The 20,286-nt window shown below is 57.1% G+C and overlaps 1 protein-coding gene across 3 annotated transcripts in view; it reads right to left on the bottom strand.

Moving 5' to 3' along the window:
* Positions 1–12,376, bottom strand: part of PLCD3 (phospholipase C delta 3) — a 49,254-nt gene extending 36,878 nt beyond the window's left edge. The window contains exon 1 of one of the 3 annotated variants that reach the window (XM_043503247.1): positions 12,083–12,376. In XM_043503247.1, the coding sequence (XP_043359182.1) occupies positions 12,083–12,176 (94 nt within the window). In that variant the 5' untranslated portion in view covers positions 12,177–12,376. Of the gene's footprint in view, positions 1–1,056; positions 1,300–12,082 lie in introns of those variants that run through there. The other 2 variants (XM_038385999.2, XM_043503246.1) reach the window with 2 other exon arrangements.
* Between the last annotated feature and the right edge of the window lie 7,910 nt (positions 12,377–20,286).

Genomic DNA, 20,286 nt, shown 5'->3' with positions numbered 1-20,286 from the left:
GAGGCAGGTCATTATTATCCCCAGTTCCTAGATGGGGAAACTGAGGCAAAGAGTGGTGCAGTGACTTGCACAAGGTCACACAGAGAGGCAGGAGCAGAGCCAGGAATAGAACCCAGGCGTCCTGAGTGATATTCAGGCCTGTGCTTCACTACGTTGCTCCCTCCCCTTCACTGCAAATGCTGAAAGCTCCAGTCCTCATGGACACTTACAAAAGAACTTTCACTCCAACTTCTTCCCCCGCAAGTGGGCTTGGCTTGTGGTGCTAGCACAGACAGGGGGTGCCGCATTCAGCACTAATGTCAACAGATAGAAACTGCAACCCAGGGTCTAGATCTACCAGAGGCTGCAAACACCACCCCAGCCATGCCCACAGGGCCCAGGCAGCACCGCAGCCCCTCACAGCCAGGACTTCCTCCCCCACTGCAAAGCATTTCCCCCCCAATGATACAGGGCAGATCACTTTACTCTTTTAGCCCTCCTTCGCCCATCTGCAAAACAGGAATAATATCCAGTTCCCGGCCACACCTGAGCCTTAACTCCTGCGTGACTCACCAATCTGCAGTGCCTGAAATCCTCCGTGGAAAGGGGCTAGCCAAGGGCAAAGGATTATTCTGAGGCCTACAGTCTTTGAAGGGTTAATTTAGGAGGCCAGCTCCAGCACAGCACTCAGACACCCCAGTGCTGTGGGAGCCCCCATGGCTATCCCTGTCCCTGCCTCTGGCACAGACTCACCACCCAGGGCACATCCAGGCCATCCTCCCCTGGCCCCTCCCGCGCTGGGCAGTTCGCGCTCATGCACAGAGCCGGCTCTGCCCTGCCCGTGAGCACTGCAGCGGGAGTTCTGGCAAACCAAGAGCAGCAGGGTTTGGCCGCTGGCTCTCCCAGAGCACTGCCCAAGCTGGCCCCAGCCCCAAGAGGGGAGAGATGAAGGGTGCGAGGAGGCTGGGCCATCCCGAGGCTGAGCCAGGCAGCTAGGCCTGCTGCAGGGAACTGGCCTGGCTTGTACTTCTGGACACCTGGGCTCTGGCCTCTCAGCTTTCGCTGTCCTCTCCTCACCTGACACCATCTCTTGCTGGCCAAAAGCACTCGGAGCCTCCTGTCTAAACACGGGCTCTATGTTGATACTGCACATTCCTCCAGCAGCCAGCGCCACTGGGAGAGGACACGGCTTCTTACTTCCGCCCCAGCTTCCAGCTCTGCTTCCCCCTTTGCAATCTGTTTGCTCTTTGCCTTCAAGAGGATTTTACTGGGCCAGCTTGGTGGGGGAGCTTTACATAAGGACTCCCCTCTGATCCAGATTGTTCCTGGCAGTTCTGGCTCAGCCCTACTCAGTATTCTCAGGGGCAGTTTTATCTCCTTGGGAACAGATGCAAAAAAATTCTATGAGGGAGAAATAGCAACGCAAATCAGCACTGCCGAGGCAAGGGCCCTCCAACGACCGTGCCGGAGGAAGGATTGCAAACGTCTACTGCAAGTCCCTGCACCTGATTCCAGTCCAGGAGTCTGGGTGAAGGAGCTCTGGGGGGTGGATTCCTACCCTACAGCTTGTGCAATGGAAACGACTTCACGTCCCTCTGTGGCTGCTGCTGCTCCGCCACTCTTGCTATGTGGGGGCAGGGGCAGGGGGTCAAAGACTGGTGAATCCACTGCCCCATCCCCAAGCCCAGCTCTCCTTCCTATGCAGTAAAACCAAGCATTTCCCTGGGCGGGGCAGGATTTAGGTACAGAGAATTCTGGAGGAGTTTAGTGATGGGTCCAGCAGGCCACGCGGATTGGAAGCCAGCCTATTTCTCTAGCCGCTCCGGCTCCCGGCTCCCAGCTCCCCAGAAGTCAGGTGGTGACAAGTGGAGCTGCTGTTCTGAACACTGCCAGAGCTGCTATGGGAGACTCTAAGAATACTGCTGGACTGTCCCAGCTAGTGATAAACAGCTCCCCAGATAAGGGCATCTGGGTATACCCAGAAAGACAATGGAGAAGCTGTTAGCTTCAGAGACCCTGAATCGTGTCTCTGCAATCTTGTTTTGCAATGCTGGGTCTGCAAACACGGTGACTAACTTTTGCAAACCCCACCAGGCACCTCCCTGCATCTTCGGGTTCCTTGGCCCCTGTGTAACCCTGTCTCTGAATGTGGAGCACAGGCTGCCTTGGGCTACCTTACTTGTGTTGTTCCCAAGCCCTTCTAGCCAATCAGAAAGCAGCGAACAAGGACTCCCCTAAGCAGCCCAGTGTGTGACCGTTAACCCGTTCACTCCTGGACTGAACCGTAATACTGTGCAAAGTAAATATATAACACCAGCCCAGTGAAGAGGCTGTGGATAGATTATGGTACTGGGAGCTGGCACGCCTGAGTTTTAATTCTGACTGCCATCAGCTTGCCTTGGGCAAGTCATTTTTCTGCTCTGTGCCTTGGTTTCCCCATAGCACTCTGTACCTCAAAGCAGCACCCTGGACCCCCCATATTCACCCCTGTCATATAATTATGATATATTTCATACAAAGCATGTCATAGAAGATATCATAGGAAAAGTCATGATCTGTTGAAACCCATTGTTCTGTCCAAATATGTATATCCTTAGTGTGTATGAAGTTATGAGATTGTGCCATATGGTTGTTAGAGAAATACAGAAATGTGGTAAGTTTGGGAGTCATCCACTGTCAGTTCCCCAGTGACAACGGAGAGGATCCACTCCCAGGAGGGTGTTAAATGACCATTAGACAGCAGGGGAGTTGTAAAGAAGGGATTTACAATGCTGTAAGAAAGCTGCACAAGCATCACACAAGGGCGGGGCGGGGGGGTTTGCTCAACTCTGTGACTCAGCAAAACCCACCAGGATATGTCTTGAGCTAGTGTTTTCCAGGCACCTGGACTGAGGAGATAAAGTAAGGGACAGTAGCATCATGCTTTTACCTTTCTCTTCACCCACCAATGCTGGAAGCAACAAGAATGCTGGGAAGACAAAGACTTGAACTGAGGAGACTGGTCCCAGGCTTAAAGGGGAAGCCTGTGTATTAAGAACTGTAACCTACCTACAACATTCCATGGAGTGATAAAACTGCTTGATCCAAATACTGCCTAGTGTAATAAGGTTTAAGATTTAGACTGTGTGCTTACCTTTTATTTTCTTTGGTAACTATCTCTGACCTTTTGTGCCTATCACCTATAATCAGTTAAAATCGATCTTTCTGTAGTTAATAAATCTTAGCTCAGATACAAAGGCTAGTATGTGTCCTTTCTGCATCGAGGGAGGGGCAGACTGGGTAATGAACTTACACTGATCAGGCTTCTGACCAGGGAAAGACAGTCTATTCCTGGGGTGCCAGGCTTGAGAGAATTGGCTGGTGCCTCTCTCTGTGTGATTCATGAGTGGTTTTTGGAGCATTCATGCAATCTAGCTGAGTGTGGGGCTCCACATGCTGTTGGGCTGAGTGATCACAGCGCCTGGAGAGGCTTGTTGCTTGTCATGAGCTAAGCACTGTGAGACAGCCCAGGCTGGAGAGTTAAGGGGACACAGCAGTACCCCAGTTCCAGGTTGTACCCCAGGGATCCCATCACAGGATGACAACACTGACCACTAGTCACTTCATCATATTAATAAGAGGGAGGCATCTGTTTGAATTATTACAGTAACATCTAGAGGTCTCCAGGATGCTGGGATCTATATGTACACATACAAAGAGGCTGTCCCTGCCTTGACGAGCTTACAACCAAATTAGACCAGACAAAGGGTGCTCGGGGAAGGGACTATTCCAAGATCACAGGAGAGCTCAGTAGCAGACTCAGGACTCCTGAGTGCCAGGCCAGTGCTCTATCCATTACACCATACTGCCTCCATGACTGCCCCTGCTAGGGATCATTCTCTCCAGCCCATCGGGGAGCAGTAGGCAGGCAGTTACATGGAGGAGCTGTAGATGGCATGAGGGCTGGCGCTGCAGTAACAGTATGGTGTGAGGTCAGGGTGGCTCAGGTGGGGAGGCGGGTGGCTACTGATCTCACATTGCAACCCAAGCCACAAACTCACTCCTCGTTTTCATGCTCTCTGCCATGGGGAGCTGCCCAGGAAAAAGATCCCAAATGGAATTGTCCACAACCAGCCCATCGGGTCAGTCTTTCCTTCTCTTCCCTGGGCCCGGGCCTCATGTGGGCTGGAGGCACCACTGGAAGCCTCTGAGTAATGCAGGAAATGGAGGTGAGTCACTGGGCCAGCTGTCCAAACTGTTTCTCTTGCTGAGAATGGCAGTTTAGATTCAGCAGAAAAATTGTGTTGGCCAGTCTGTCCCCGGCCATAAATTGCTCTATATTCCAGGTGGGGAAGGGGAATGAAGCCAGGCAGATGAGAGCAGAAACCACTGCAGAGGTCATGTGAGGTCACATGGCACCAGAAGGTAACACCAGGGCTAAGACTGAAATGCACAAAGCCAGTTCAGGTCTTTGCCTCTGAGCCTGGGGCTTTGGTCACAGTGGGCCCCTCTTGCTGGCAGGCACAGCAGCGTAAGCACACCCTGGGCTCAGCCACGCTAAGACTTTTCCAGTTGTTCTCCAAAAAAAACCGAAGTCAGTTACTGACCCTTAATTCTTGCATTTTCTGTTCTCTGTGAAACTAGATTCCCATGACATTTTAAAGGGACACCCAGTGTAAGGACACCACAGTCACTTTCTTTGCCTCTGGTCCTAACATCAGAGATTAATCTTTTTTTAGATTAAACCAACTTTCTGCTGGTTTAGATGTTTGTTTGCCCCACCCCTCCTGCCCTGCACTCCCCTGATCTGAGACAATGGAAATCCACAAAGTCAATTTCCAATTTGTGTATGGTCTGTTACTGCTTTTAATGTGAAATGGATGGTCCTGGGACTCAGGAAACCTGGTTCCAGTTCTGGCTCAGCCACTGACGTGCTGTGTCACCCTGGCTGAGTCACTTAATCTACCTTGTGCCTTAGTTCCTCTTCTGTACAATGGGGATAAGATTTCCCGAGCTCATAGAGGGGTTGTGAAGCTAAACCCACAAATAGCTGTGAGGCTCAGACACTCTGCTGATGAGTGCCAGGTCAGTATACAGATAGCAAGCCTCAGCTGCAGAGCAGAAGCATGGCCAAGTGGTTAGGGCACTCAGAGAGATGTTGGAAACCAGACTTCAATTCCCCACTTTGCCACAGCCTTCCTGTGTGACCTTAGGCAAGTCTCCTTGCCTTCCCATACCTCAGTTTCCCTCCTGCACAATAGGGATAAGAGCACTGTGCTGCCCCCCCCCCCGGGGGTTGTGGGAAAAGACATTGAAAACCGTGACATGCTAGGAGAGTGATGGGGCCAGAGAGGTGCCTACGATACCGAACTGGCTCAGAGGGCCGTGGTGTGCCACGCCTGCAGGCAAACATGGATTTCTTTCTTTAAAATGTCTAACCACGGAAAGTAAAAACAATTATAAATCACAGGAATCCCCTGGGCGAGTCTCATGGCCTGTTGCCTTCTGCCTGTCTAGTCTATTCAGACTGTACAGACCTCAGGGCACGGCCTGGCTCTCACTCAGTGTCTGTGCAGCACCCGGCACCACCAGGCCAGTGGAGCCTCATATCAGAAAGGGCTCCGGGCCACGCTGCTAAGTGCTTGTCCCCCAGGTCAGGGTTAGTTCTCACAGGGGCCCATGCTGAGCGCTTTGAGGAATCCATCCCTCTGGGTCTCATGCTGGGCAGCTCAAACTGGAGGCACCAAAAGCCAGCAGCTGCTTACGACAGGGCAGGACCCTCGTGAGCCTTCCCCAGAGCCCTCTCAGCAGACAGTGCCCAGGAGGGTCTGCAGGGCTGGACTTGAACACGGCTCTGTACCAGCTAATGCCGCTGTGCTGCCACCCAGCAGCCATGGTCCGGCTGCCTGCTTGCTACCTTGACCCGCGGAGAGGAACTCCACAGGCCGGAGCACTTCCAAAGGCTGGCCTGGCAGCTTCCCCACACCCTGCTTGCTCCCGGCGCCCGAGGTAAGCCCAGGAGGGGTTTCAGGCAGCGTCTGTGCAGCGAGGACTCACTCCCAGCCAGCCGCAGTGAGGGACCTGCATCTCAGCTGGCTTGGACTTCAGCACGTGAACGCTGACACTAGACACAGACACTGGCTTTGCCCCCTGTGCCCCGGCTCCATTCCTGCCCCCTGGCATTGATCCTAGGATCCTGACCAACTGCTCTTAGACTCCAGCTCCAGTTCTAAGCCCTGACCTAGGCACCTGGACTCTAGCACTGGCCTGCCCACTCTCGCCCTGGTTGTGACAGTGCCCCTCATAAGTATGTACACGTAAGGGACGGGGCCTTGGCAGTCAGGCCTAGCAGTCACAGCTGGGCTGGCACCCACAAGGCAGGGATGGCCACGAGGCAGGACAGTCAGCAACCAGGGATCAGAGCACGCAGCAAGAGCCAGGGTCACGCGGGGGTCGGAGCCAGAGATCAAAGGTAATCCCCAGGGTGGAATCAGGCTCAGAGTCAAAGTCAGGCTTGGGTGGAAGACTGGCAATCTGCCAACAGCCTGGGCCACCTTCTAGAGTTAAATAATGAGCATGGGCCAATCAGAAGGCTCAGAGTCCTGTCAATCTGGACCTATAGGCGTCACTTCCTGCAGCACCTACAGGTTTCAGAGTAGCAGCCGTGTTAGTCTGTATTCGCAAAAAGAACAGGAGGACTTGTGGCACCTTAGAGACGAACAAATTTATTTGAGCAGAAGCTTTCGTGAGCTACAGCTCATTTCATCGGATGCATTCAATGGAAAATACAGTGGGGAGATTGATATACACACATAGAGAACATGAAACAATGGGTTTTATCATACACACTGTAAGGAGAGTGATCACTGAAGATGAGCTATTACCAGCAGGAAGGGGACCGGGGGTGGGGGGGGGGAGGAAAACCTTTTATGGTGATAATCAAGGTCGGGATTATCACCATAAAAGGTTTTCCTCCTCCCCCCCCACCCTTCCTGCTGGTAATAGCTCATCTTAAGTGATCACTCTCCTTACAGTGTGTATGGTAACACCCATTGTTTCATGTTCTCTGTGTGTGTATATCAATCTCCCCACTGTATTTTCCACCGAATGCATCCGATGAAGTGAGCTGTAGCTCACGAAAGCTTCTGCTCAAATAAATTTGTTAGTCTCTAAGGTGCCACAAGTCTTCCTTTTCTTTTTGCAGCACCTAAAAATCTTCACAGTGCTCCTTAGACTCCGCTGGCCCTTGCCAGAAAGCCCAAAGCTCTGGCTGTTCGCATCACCCTGCTCCAACCCAGCCCAGGTCTATCCCGCCCCCAAATTCCATCCTGCAGCCTGGACTCAGGGTGAACATGACTCTCTGCACATTCTCCTCCATGCAACAGGAAGTGACGGCTCTGTTATAATAACTCGCTCATTAGGATCATCTCATATATAGGCCTCGTTAGGCTGTAATTAACCCTGCTGCATCCTGTAGAGTGTCTATTTCAATTAGCTCTTTGGGTGTGATATGACGTGCATGTGCCCATGGACCCTGCCTGGGCGTATGCGAGTTACGTAAGAGGCTATTTTTAGCCCCGTGTTACATCACATATTTGCCCCCGAGGGGTAATGGCAGCAGGATCTCTGCTCGGCTTAGGCATGATCGACATTGTTGGTATGTGCCCAAGCTGGCCTGGCACTCAGGGCCTGTCACGCCAAGGAGGACGTGGAGCCAGGTGAAGAGTTCTCCTCCCCATCACCCGGCTGGGAAGGATTTGGGGGCTGATCTCACATCCGGCTGGTCTAGGCTTTGTCAGTGTCTCCTGTTGGATGGAATGTCTATTAACCCCTTCCTGACTGGTGTTCTGCATTCCTCTTCGGGCACCCCATGGCAGCATGGGCCAGTGTCCCATCACTGCAGACCAGCTACACAGAGCTCAGCAACTGGTGTGTTTAGGCTCCTCGACCTGGCACCCTGGTAGGTGCGGCAGCTGCTTAGCACAGGAGCGGGAGCCCATAGGCTGGTTCAGGTCCTGGCTCCATCACTAACTCACTGGGTGACTTGGGCACTGACAGGGGCAGGCTGTCGCCTACATCCCAAAGCAGGGGTCACACTCCCTGCATCCCCTGGGGGCTGGGAACTGAATGCAGGGACGTGTGTAAAACACTCCAAGGCCCTCGGACGAGAAGCACTACAGAGAGGCAAAGTGTTCCAGCTAGTGCATCCCTCTCCTGTGCACAGCTCCCCAGCCCCTCTGGTGCCCCCACAGAGCTGGTGCCCCTCGGAGTGAGGTCGAGCGGCTGCACTGCTCCGCTCAGCAGGGGTGGGTGTGTCCGAGTATCCACGCCGGGGGTAGTGCGCTGGGCTGGACCCTTCCCTGGCACAGCCCCCAGGCACTCACCACAGACTTCAGCCCAATGCACCCTCTGCTTTTGCCCCTCACTCCTCCAGCACACAGCAGGCTGCTCCCACCCTGGCGTCTGCTTCAGCCCTCCCACCCGAGACTGCTCACAGCTGTCAACAGACAGACAGCAACACACAGCCACACACCCGGGCACTAGGGGGCTGGGACAATGTGTAGAGTAGAGGGCGCTGAGAGCCATTGAACCAAACTTTAAACGCTGAATGTGATGGAAACCACCTTAGGCCAGGGGTTGCCCCCAGTACCCCTAGGTCCAGCACCTTTGATGGACACACACACATACACAGATGCATGGACACACACATCCACGCACAAACACACACACACACATACATGCACAGATACACCCATGTATATATGCACAGGCACATACACATACATAGACACATAGACACACACGGACATGCACAGATGGACACACACATACATGTCCATACACGGACTCACAGACGCACGTATATGTGCCCAGGCACACTCACATACACACACGCATGAGAGCATTAGCACAAGTTCATTCTCCAGGGTGAAGCATCCCGCTGCGAGCTGCCTGTGCGCTAATGTGCAGAGCACATGCAGCCTTCAAAACAATGGTGGCTGGGTACTGACTGCACCCTGCCCAGAACAATAATATTTCTCTTGCCAAATGAATTCCCAGGGCCTGAGCCGAAGGCTGGCCTGCCACACACTCCCTGCTGCTGTTCCCACATACACCTCACAGAGGTCACCCCGAGTGCAAGCCAGGGCTGCCTTTGGCTTCTATGGGGAACAAACATGCAGCAGGGGGGCTCTAATCCTGTGAGAGGGGTGCTGCAGAGCCTCTCAGCGCCCTCCCCTCCTACAGACTTTGGTGAGAGGGTCTCCGAGGGCTGGGCGAGGCACAAGAATTCCAGCTCACAAAAACCGTTGCGGTTCCAACGTTTGTTTTCATTCTGCATTGAACTGAAATCGAGACCTTACAGAAAGCAGAGTGAGCCCACCCCGGCATAGCCACACCTCAGCGCTGTGCTCTGCCTGGTTCAAGGCAAGGACTCGCACTCGGTCTCCCCCATCGCAGGGGAGGGCCTGACCACCAGGCGAGCGGCTGTTACAGGGCATGCTCTGGCTCTCACTCGCTCTCTCCTTTCTGCAAAAAGGTTTGGTTTCATTTTCCGACAAATAAACCCATCCTAGAAAATCTCCCAACCTGCTCCAGTTTTCAGCCCCGGCAGGGGTGGGAGCCAGAAGTACATCTTGGCATTGGAAAACCAGTAACCCACTGTCTTCCCCATTCACAGTGACATGCTCTGGTCTGACCCACCTGCCTCCATCTGAGGTTGTTGATCTAGAGGATCACTGTTTATTTAATTTTGAAAAGAAAAGACATCCCTTGACCCCTGAGATACAACTGGGTATATACGGGAATGCCAGCCAGCTGGCAGCCACAAGTCCCCTGCATGCACTGGTCCCATTTGACAAAGCGCTCTCCCTGCCGTGCAGCACAGATTGGGGGCATGGTGCCAGCTAGGGCAATGCCACCCATGCACTCACCCCGCCACACCCTGCAGCACCACAGCTGTCCCACCCAAGTACTGGTCTGACCCCGCTTAGCCCCTGAGAGGATGACCCCCACCCCACCCCAAGCCCTACTCCTGGCAATGCTTCGGGTGATGCTGATACAGGATTGGCATTTCCAGCAGTGTTCTCAATGCAGATTGTGGCTGGCTTGGAGGGTACATAAAGGCCCAACCAGCCCCTCTCCCCAGCCCGTGCAGGCAGGCACTCACCTGGCAGGGGGGCAGACACACAGGCCATCCTGTGTCTCGGCTGTGGCTGCTGGCAAGGGGCTCCTTCACTCCCAGCTGCGATGCAGGAACGGGACTGAGACCCACCAGACTCATTGCACACAGGCCACCGAGCAGTGGTCACTACTGTGCTGGGTTAGTTGTGACAGCAGCCTCAAGGCCTCGTATTGCACACATACGCGTGCGCACACGCACACACACCCCGGGCCAGCCAGTCCCCAGGACACTTGGCTTTTGGATCGCGAACAACTGTGGATTTTATTGCACACAGAATTTACTGCAACAAAATGGGCATTAACCCCTTACTTTCTGCAGCCTCTTTGCTCCCTCATGTTCCCGGGGCATTCCCAACAAACTGTGGCCATGTACCCAAGACCTGGGGCACGGCTGGACACGGGGCCTGCCATCAAGTGGATTGAGTGGGAATCAGCAACACCCACGGATGGCAAGGGGAGACTCCAGCAGGTCCTTTGCCCTGGAGGAAGGGAGTCCCAGCCACAGCCCAGGCAGATCCCCACAGTCAGATCCTCAGTAGAGAGTTAAAGTGGGGGTTGGAAGCGAAGAGGGGCAACTCCATGGAAGGGAGCCCTGCCCAGCTGGGAGTGCGGACCTGGCATGCCTCTGCCAGGCACAGCAGGCTGGGGCCAGCAAAGATTCACAACACAGAGCCCTATTTCCCCATGGTATTTCTCCCTCCCACCCCACCCCCCACTGTTCCTCTGATATTCTTGTTAACTGCTGGAATTAGCCTACCTGCTTGTCACCATGAAAGGTTTTCCTCCTTCCCCCCCCTGCTGCTGGTGATGGCTTATCTTAAGTGATCACTCTCCTTACAGTGTGTATGATAAACCCATTGTTTCATGTTCTCTGTGTGTGTGTATATAAATCTCTCCTCTGTTTTTTCCACCAAATGCATCCGATGAAGTGAGCTGTAGCTCACGAAAGCTTATGCTCTAATAAATTTGTTAGTCTCTAAGGTGCCACAAGTACTCCTTTTCTTTTTGCGAACACAGAGCCCAGCTCCAGCTGTGCCAGAGTCCCCATCCTGGGGCAGCCCTTGCCCACCTGAAGCACTCTCAGCCCCCACTGCCCCCTCTGCAGCTTGCGCCCCTGAGCCCATGAATCCAGCTGGGAGCCCAGTCTGTTTCATCCTGTTCTGGAGGGGGGCTCAGCTCCAGGGTGGTGCTGAGGGGTATGGGGGGGGGAGGGGAGGATGTTCCACAGACCTGGGAATGGGGATTACAATAAAGACAAGTGCCCGGCCCACAGGCACTGCCTGCTCCTACCCTGCGGGGCCCTGCCCTGCCCTCTGCACCTTGGCCCAGCACCCTGGGGGCTGCCCCCTACCCGACACCCAGGTCAGTGCCTTGGCCCGGGGAAGGCTCCTGGCACCAGCACAGGGCCAGAGGCCGGTTCTGTAACCGGACCCCCAACAGCAGCGTCCCAGCGCTCCCCAGCCCCGCCGGCAGACCCCCGGGCCGGGCGCTGGGCCGGCAGGGGGAGACGGGCCCGGGAGCGAACTCCTGCCCCGCCCCGAGCGCCCGGGGCCCCGGCGCTGTGACCCGCCCGGCTGGGGGTCGCAGTGTGAGGAGCATCCCCGAGCCGAGCCCCAGCGCCCATCCTCGCAGCTTCGGGCCCCGGGTCGAACACTCCCGCACTTCGGGGAAGTTCCGATCCGGATCCCTCGGCGCGAGCCTGGCCCGACCTGCATCCGAGACGCGCTCCCACCCCGGGGGCGCCTTGGCCGGGGTCCTGGGGGCTCCCCCCGGGGGCGCCTTCGCCGGGGTCCTGGGGGCTCCCCCGGCGGCGCCTTGGCCCGGGTCCGGGAGCAGCCGGGTTGAGGGGTGTCGCCCCGCTGGAGAGGCTGGGCTGGGGTCCAGGCGGCGGGCAGGATCGGGCCCGGGGCTGGGGAGCGCTTGGGGGGTCCCCGGCACTTACCCATATTCTTTAAGGCTCTGTCCGGGCGCCTGGTGCCGCCGCCGTCCTGCGGCGGCTGCTCGGGGCGGGTTTTCTTCCTCCAGCCGCAGATCATAGTGTCCGGGCGAGGCCGCGCCCGGGGCCCCTCCGCCCGCCGCGGGCTCCCTGCGAGCAGCGAGCCGCCGGAGCCAGCCCAGCCCCAGCCGTGACGGAGCCAGCCCGTCCCAGCCGGCTCGGGGAAGGAGTCACATTTCAGGGCACGGAGACGATTATGAACCGCGTGGGGCTGGAGAGCTCCTCCCACGGGCTGCGCTGCCCCGGGCCCCGGCACCAGCGGGCAGCGCTCTGCCTGCCGGGGGGCACAGCCCAGCACCCGTGGAGCAACGCCCCCCAGACGGGCTCTGTGAGCCCGGAGCACCAGGAGACGGGCACTGCCCCAGGGCAGGAGAGGGGCGAGAGCGGCAGGAGACGGGCACTGCCCCAGGGCAGGAGAGGGGCGAGAGCGGCAGGAGACGGGCACTGCCCCAGGGCAGGAGAGGGGCGAGAGCGGCAGGAGACGGGCACTGCCCCAGGGCAGGAGAGGGGCTAGAGCGGCAGGAGACGGGCACTGCCCCAGGGCAGGAGTGGGGCGAGAGCGGCAGGAGACGGGCACTGGCCCAGGGCAGGAGTGGGGCTAGAGCGGCAGGAGACGGGCACTGCCCCAGGGTAGGAGAGGGGCGAGAGCGGCAGGAGACGGGCACTGGCCCAGGGCAGGAGTGGGGCTAGAGCGGCAGGAGACGGGCACTGCCCCAGGGCAGGAGAGGGGCTAGAGCGGCAGGAGACGGGCACTGCCCCAGGGTAGGAGAGGGGCGAGAGCGGCAGGAGACGGGCACTGGCCCAGGGCAGGAGTGGGGCTAGAGCGGCAGGAGACGGGCACTGCCCCAGGGCAGGAGAGGGGCTAGAGCGGCAGGAGACGGGCACTGCCCCAGGGCAGGAGAGGGGCGAGAGCGGCAGGAGACGGGCACTGCCCCAGGGCAGGAGAGGGGCTAGAGCGGCAGGAGACGGGCACTGCCCCAGGGCAGGAGAGGGGCTAGAGCGGCAGGAGACGGGCACTGCCCCAGGGCAGGAGAGGGGCTAGAGCGGCAGGAGACGGGCACTGCCCCAGGGCAGGAGAGGGGCGAGAGCGGCAGGAGACGGGCACTGCCCCAGGGCAGGAGAGGGGCTAGAGCGGCAGGAGACGGGCACTGCCCCAGGGCAGGAGAGGGGCGAGAGCGGCAGGAGACGGGCACTGGCCCAGGGCAGGAGTGGGGCTAGAGCGGCAGGAGACGGGCACTGCCCCAGGGCAGGAGAGGGGCTAGAGCGGCAGGAGACGGGCACTGCCCCAGGGCAGGAGAGGGGCGAGAGCGGCAGGAGACGGGCACTGCCCCAGGGCAGGAGAGGGGCGAGAGCGGCAGGAGACGGGCACTGGCCCAGGGCAGGAGTGGGGCTAGAGCGGCAGGAGACGGGCACTGCCCCAGGGCAGGAGAGGGGCTAGAGCGGCAGGAGACGGGCACTGCCCCAGGGCAGGAGAGGGGCTAGAGCGGCAGGAGACGGGCACTGCCCCAGGGCAGGAGAGGGGCGAGAGCGGCAGGAGACGGGCACTGCCCCAGGGCAGGAGAGGGGCGAGAGCGGCAGGAGACGGGCACTGCCCCAGGGTAGGAGAGGGGCTAGAGCGGCAGGAGACGGGCACTGCCCCAGGGCAGGAGAGGGGCTAGAGCGGCAGGAGACGGGCACTGCCCCAGGGCAGGAGAGGGGCGAGAGCGGCAGGAGACGGGCACTGGCCCAGGGCAGGAGAGGGGCGAGAGCGGCAGGAGACGGGCACTGCCCCAGGGCAGGAGAGGGGCGAGAGCGGCAGGAGACGGGCACTGCCCCAGGGCAGGAGAGGGGCTAGAGCGGCAGGAGACGGGCACTGCCCCAGGGCAGGAGAGCGGCGAGAGCGGCAGGAGACGGGCACTGCCCCAGGGCAGGAGAGGGGCTAGAGCGGCAGGAGACGGGCACTGCCCCAGGGCAGGAGAGCGGCGAGAGCGGCAGGAGACGGGCACTGCCCCAGGGCAGGAGAGGGGCAAGAGCAGCAGGAGACGGGCACTGCCCCAGGGCAGGAGAGGGGCGAGAGCGGCAGGAGACGGGCACTGCCCCAGGGCAGGAGAGGGGCGAGAGCGGCAGGAGATGGGCACTGCCCCAGGGCAGGAGAGGGGCGAGAGCGGCAGGAGACGGGCAGTGCCTGAGGACAGAAGATGGGCACGGTCCAGCATGACTGAGGCACTGAGGTGACCCTGCCCAGTCTGGTCAGCGCCTGGTCCTAGCAGCCACATTCTAGGCCTGGCCCATCAGTGTGAAGGGCCCAAGGATCACCGGCTAGTCACCTGCCTCTGGGATCTCTGGCAGCAGTGCCCATATTTCTCACCTCCCAGGGAATACCCAGCAACAGACCAGGCCTGGGGACGTCTCCCACCCCTCCCAGGGTGGGCCTGAGGAGTTTTCTTGCCCAGGGCAGGGGACATTTTGGGTGCCCACCGAACAGCTGAACAAAAACAACACCACAAAACAAAACCACAACCCAGAAGTTGGCATTCAGGGCAACCACCCTGATCGCCTGCCCCTCCAGCCAGTCCTATCCTACCAGTGCCAGCACCTGCGCCCTCCCCTGCCAAACTGCTTCAGGTGGAGTTACTCTCCACGTAACCCAGACCTATATGAAAACCAGCCCCAGGGCAAGCACAAGCTGGCAGGCTAAAATAGCCGAGTATTCCCACTGGGGCTGGAGCCAGGCTCTGAGACCCAACCCCCTCATCAGGTGTCAGAGCCCTGGCTCCAGCCCAAGCAGGAATATCTACGCGGCTATTTTTAGCCCTGTGAGCCCAAGTCAGTTGATCTGGGCTCTGAGACTCACTGTGCTGGGGGTTTGCAGTGGAGATGTGCCCTGGCCATACACCCACCACACGGCCGGGGTCTGAAAGTGCTCAGTGACGCACTACACAGCAGGAATTGTTCCCAGCAATGACTAGGGTTTTTTTCTGTGTTCTCCAGGCAGCCCAGCTCTAGGGGCCTCAGCCGGCACAGTGTCCTCTGGGCAGCCTGGCTCAGACTCGCCTTCCCTGCCTCCTGTTGTAGCCAGTTTCAAGGACAGTTTCAAGGCAATAGGCAAAAGGGGAGGAACGATCCAGCAGGCAAGAGGGGAGGGGCATCGCATTACCTGTCTCCCAGTCACTGATAACTTGGAAGAATGTGATCGTGAGCGCTTATCCTAACAGATAAAGCACAAGATGGCGTATTAGTTGGTGTCTGCTCCAGACCACCAAATCAGACTGGGGAACTGAGTGACCGGCTCCTTACGCAGCTATCTATAATGTGCAGGGGAAAAGCAGCGTGATCCTGGGGGACGTCAGTCTGAGTGACACATGCCGGAGGTCTCATGCTCCCAGCACTAAAATATCCTTGGCATTTCTAAACAATTTCCTAACTCAGAAAGTGTTGCAGACAACATGGGGGAATTCTTTATTAGACCTTTATTAGAGTTCCCAGCCACTGGGAGCTGCGGAGCCAGGGCGGGGCCAGCATGCAGAGCCACCTGCCACGCCTCCACCTAGGAGCAGTATGGACAGGTCACTGCTTGCAGAGAGCCACCTGAGGTGAGCGTCCCCCAAATCTAGCACTCCGAGCCCCCTCCCGTGCCCCAACCCCCTGCCCTGAGCCCCCTCCTGCACCCAGACTGCCTCCCAGAGCCCGCACCCCGTTCCGTGCCCCAACCCCCAGCCCCGCATCCAAACACCCTCCCTCCTGCGGGGCACAGGCTCTGGGAGGGAGTTTGGAATTTTTCACTTACTGGCACCCCCCATTCATGCCAGATAAAAAAGCTTTTACTGTACTGACTTTGCTAGTGCTTTTTATGTAGCCTGTTGTTAAACTAGGCAAATATCTAAATGAGTTGAAGTATCCCCTGGAAGACCTCTGCTGCCCCCAGGAGTACGTGTACCCCTGGTTGAGAACCATGGCTGTAGGCCATACTTACAGGATGGGCGTCTCTGTCCTGGGAAGCAGTGACTCTGAAAAAGATTTGGGGTTCGTGGTGGGTAATCAGCTGAATGTGAGCTCCCAATGCGACGCTGTGGCCAAAGAGCTAATGCCATCCTGGGATGCATAAACAGGAGAATCTCAAGTGGGAGGAGAAACATTATTTTACCTCCGCATTTGGCACTGGGGCAACTGCTGCTGGAATCCTGGGTCCAGTCCTGGTGCCCACAACTCCAAAAGGCTGTTGATAAACCTGAGAGGGCTCAGAGAAGAGCCATAAGAATGATTAAAGGATTAATAAAAAATGCCTTAGGGTGATAGACTCTACAAGCTTAATGAAGAGGTAAAGGGGAGACTCGATCACAGTCGAGAACTATCTACAGGGGAACAAATAGTTAATAATGGGCTCTTCGGTCTAGCAGAGAAAGTATACCAGGATCCAATGGCTGGAAGTGGAAACTAGCCACATTCAGACAGGAAACAAGGAGTAAGTGTTTGACAGGGAGGGTAATTCACCACTGGAGCAATTTCCCAAGGGTTGTGGTGGAGTCTCCATCACTGGCAGTTTTTGAATCCAGACTGGCTGTTTCTCTAGAAGCTCTGCTCTAGGGATTATTTGAGGCCGGTCTCTGGCCTGTGCTGTACAGGGGGTGAGAGCAGATGGTCACAATGGCCTTGGAAGCTATGAAATGATGAAGAGCTCATCCTAGCTCCCTGGGCTTTGGCTCCTGCTCTAGTCTCTAGGCAGCTTAGCTGGACTGAGCCCAGCCTCCCTGCTGCCAGGGCGCATGCACTGCGATCAGTTAACTTCCCGTTGTGGGGAAAGCCGGAGAGCGGGGGGCAGGGCTGGGAGACAGGAAATAAAATGCTCTCCATTTGGATGCAACAAAACCCCAGAATTCTATGGTAACTTGGAAAAATGCCAAATTGCACAGGCCTCTGGGGAGATGAAGGGGCCGTTCTCCCTTCTCCAAACCAGTGACTGCGGCGCGCTGCACACTCACATGCACCACTTACGCTTGGCTCAGATTTTCAGTGATCATCAGAACAGTGACAGCTAGAACCTGAATGCTCCTAAAGGCCAAGCCAGAGCACCACCGACTGCTGTGCCCACAGAGTTCACAGGGCCCTGCTTACAACCTCCCCAGGAGTCACGCAGAGGGGGGGGAGCATCCAGAACAGAGCCCCGGAGTCCTGATTCCTAGGGCTGATTCCTGCACTAAGCACTGGGCTGCAAGACTGAACAAAACAAAGATTTCACGTCATGGTATAATGACGTTAATGCCGAGCAAATACAGTCACAAGTCTCTAGCCCTCAGAGGCTGCTCACTGACCTGGTTTCATTTATCCTGCAGATATTCCGATCTTTGCCTGCCTCTTCAAGAAGCCTTTATCCCGACCTCCTTGGCTGCAACCTCTGTTCCAGGCTCAGACACAATACCCCTGACTCTGCTCATTTCCACATGGGGCTAAGAGCACAGGGATTTCTGCCCCAGATCAGCTGGGTGTGATGCCGGTCTGATCTGGGGCAGAAATCCCTGTGTTCCCAGCGAGCATACAGGCTGATAGTCATGAATATCTTTGTTAATTGTTGGCACAGGGAGTGAAAAGCAAGGCGAGGAGTGGCCCTGGTAACTGGGAAGGGCCGAGTGCCCACGGACACAAGGGAGGCAGTCTGGCCTTGCAGCTAGGTGTGGCCCAGGCTGGTATGTCACACCTGTGTTTGATGGCATGGGGTCTCTAAGCACTAGCCAGTTAGCAGGAGAACTGGGAGATGTTGCATGAGAAGCATTTTTAGAGTTATACAATATTGGGTCCAAAACTATTGGAGGTGAAACACATCACCTGCAGCGGGGTGGGTCTCAGAGTTGACTCAGTCCATACTGAGAACAAGTGACATCCGCCACCCCAACCCAGCCCTGGGTGTACAGCCCGGACCAGCTACAGGTACGAGCACCAACAAAGAACCCCAAGGAAAGACACTGCACGGGAGCCATCGGGACTGAGCTGAAGTTAATGAAATGCCCTAACTAGGAACAGAAGCCTGAGACCGTATCAGAGAATTAAAAGGGGCACAAGATGGGATCCATTAAGGGGCAGATAGTCTGCCAGATGAGTCCCAGCTGCCTGGCCTGGACAAGCGCCGTATGGACAGCCGAGGGGGTGAGAATACCCCCTTGCTAATAAGGACAGGCTCTGGATTGCATGTTCCTCTTTTCCCTAAAACCTGTTTCCAAATCCTTTGACTTGCTTTTATTTGAACCTTTAATTCAAGCTTTGTGAAATAAACTTTTACCACAGAGACCTCCAGGTACCTTGTGCTACAGAGATGGGAAGCCAAGGACCTGGGTTGTCCTGCTTCCACGGAGCCAGCGGGTCAGCGTGCACTGCAGGGGTCCAGAAGATGGGCCTGAGCACTCGAGTGTAACGAAGTTGGCTGTGTGCCTTGCCGGCCTGCAGCGGGGCTGAGCAGGGCCTGCAGTCAGTGCCTTTGGGAGAACATCCATCCCCTCCCCGGGTGGGCACAGGCAAGGCTCCCTCCAGCTGTGAGCAGGTTGGGGTGATTCCCCACAGACACTTCAGTTAACGCTGAGAAGTGTCAGCAGGGCACTGGCACGAGACTCCAGAGACGTGGGTTCTGTTCCTGTCCCGCTGTGTGATTGTGGACGAGTCATTGCACCTCTGTGCCCCTTCCCCTGCTGTGCCTACCTCGGCCATGTACACGGGGAGCCCTTGGGGCAGGTCTGTCCCACCCTGTGTCTGGTGCAATGGGACCCCGGATGGGGCGCTAGAGTCATGCTGAGCAATGCAGGAGAAATGGTGATTTTCAACAGCTCAGCCCTCAGCCCCGCCTGAGTGGATTTCCATGGAACCTGCAGGAGGCACTTCGCCCCCCAGGCATCCGCCCCGCCCAATGCCAAGTGCCCATTGCAACCCACAGAGGCATTAGAGTGTCTTCATAAAAGGCTGCAAGAATCCTTTGCAATGGAAAGTGTTGCAACCTGAAAAGCGAGTCGCTGCCAACTCCATGACTGTACCCCCAACGGACCTGGTGTTAGCCTGAGTGACGTTAACAGAAGCCTTTAGACCAGGCAGCAGACACCCCACAGTGAGAGGAACTAGTTAGGGGGAGGGGCAAGGGGCTGTAACAAGGCGCCCTGCCATAGGAAATGCAGGCTGCAGAGGTGGGCTAGATTGTGCAGTCTTGCAGGGGAAGCTGTTTCACCCCTGGCTGGACCCTTGTGCGGTGCCTTCTGGAGCCTAGGGGAAAGGACCAAGGGCCTTTGCACCCTCCTGATCTGGGCTGCTCCAGGGGCCAGAACTGCCCCATGTGTAATATAGAGCAGCCTTGGGGCTCTGAGTTACTGCCTATGGCCTGCAGCATGAGCCAGAATGGCCACAGTGGCATGTGCTATGCCCCCCACCACCACACACACACCTTCTGCTCCGATGGGCTCCTTCCCACTCTGCTCCCCAGTTCCTGGCTGGCTGTTGCAATTCCTTGCCTTTGCCAGTCACTGCCACGGTGCATGGGTCTGAGGCGAGTAGGACCCCCAGCTCCTGGGACATTTGAGCAAATCACTGGACGGTCACTGTGGAACAGATACGCCTTGTCAAGGACAGTGGCTGGATCTAACACAGCTTCCCCATCCATGCCAGAGGGAGCTGACTCAGCCCCATGGGGAACAGCGCGGGCTGAGCAATCCCAGGCAGCCAGTGAAAGCCTGGTGTCCGGGAATACAGCTGGTGGCTGAGGAGCACATGGGAATCCCACGACACACAGCTCCCAGGGGAGAACCAGCACAAGGGAGCCACCTTCCCAAGGCACAGGCCAGCCCCAATCACCCGCTTTGCTAGTACCTTACTCACCGTTTTAAATGCACCTGCCCTTTCATTTCATTGTTTCGAGGTGGGGTGACTAGGAGCTGAGCTGCCCAAACTGAGGGTAGCTCAGCAGCAGAGCCAACGGCTGCTCTGGTGGGTCTGCTGCGGTACCAACCCCCCTGGCGCAAACAGCAGGAGCCAGGCCGCACCATCACAAGATTGGATTAAAAATCCAGAGAATTCAAACACAGTCATACAATCCTCGAATCTCAGGGTTGGAAGGGACCTCAGGAGGTCACTGCGGGGTTCTACCGATCTGCCTCCGGGGCTGCGCCTAGGGGATCTTTCCAGGCTGCTCTCTGCAGCCCTTG

Source organism: Dermochelys coriacea, chromosome 27, assembly GCF_009764565.3.
Source record: "Dermochelys coriacea isolate rDerCor1 chromosome 27, rDerCor1.pri.v4, whole genome shotgun sequence".
Classification (NCBI taxonomy): Eukaryota; Metazoa; Chordata; order Testudines; family Dermochelyidae; genus Dermochelys; species Dermochelys coriacea.
This window is presented reverse-complemented; position numbering and strand designations above follow the sequence as displayed.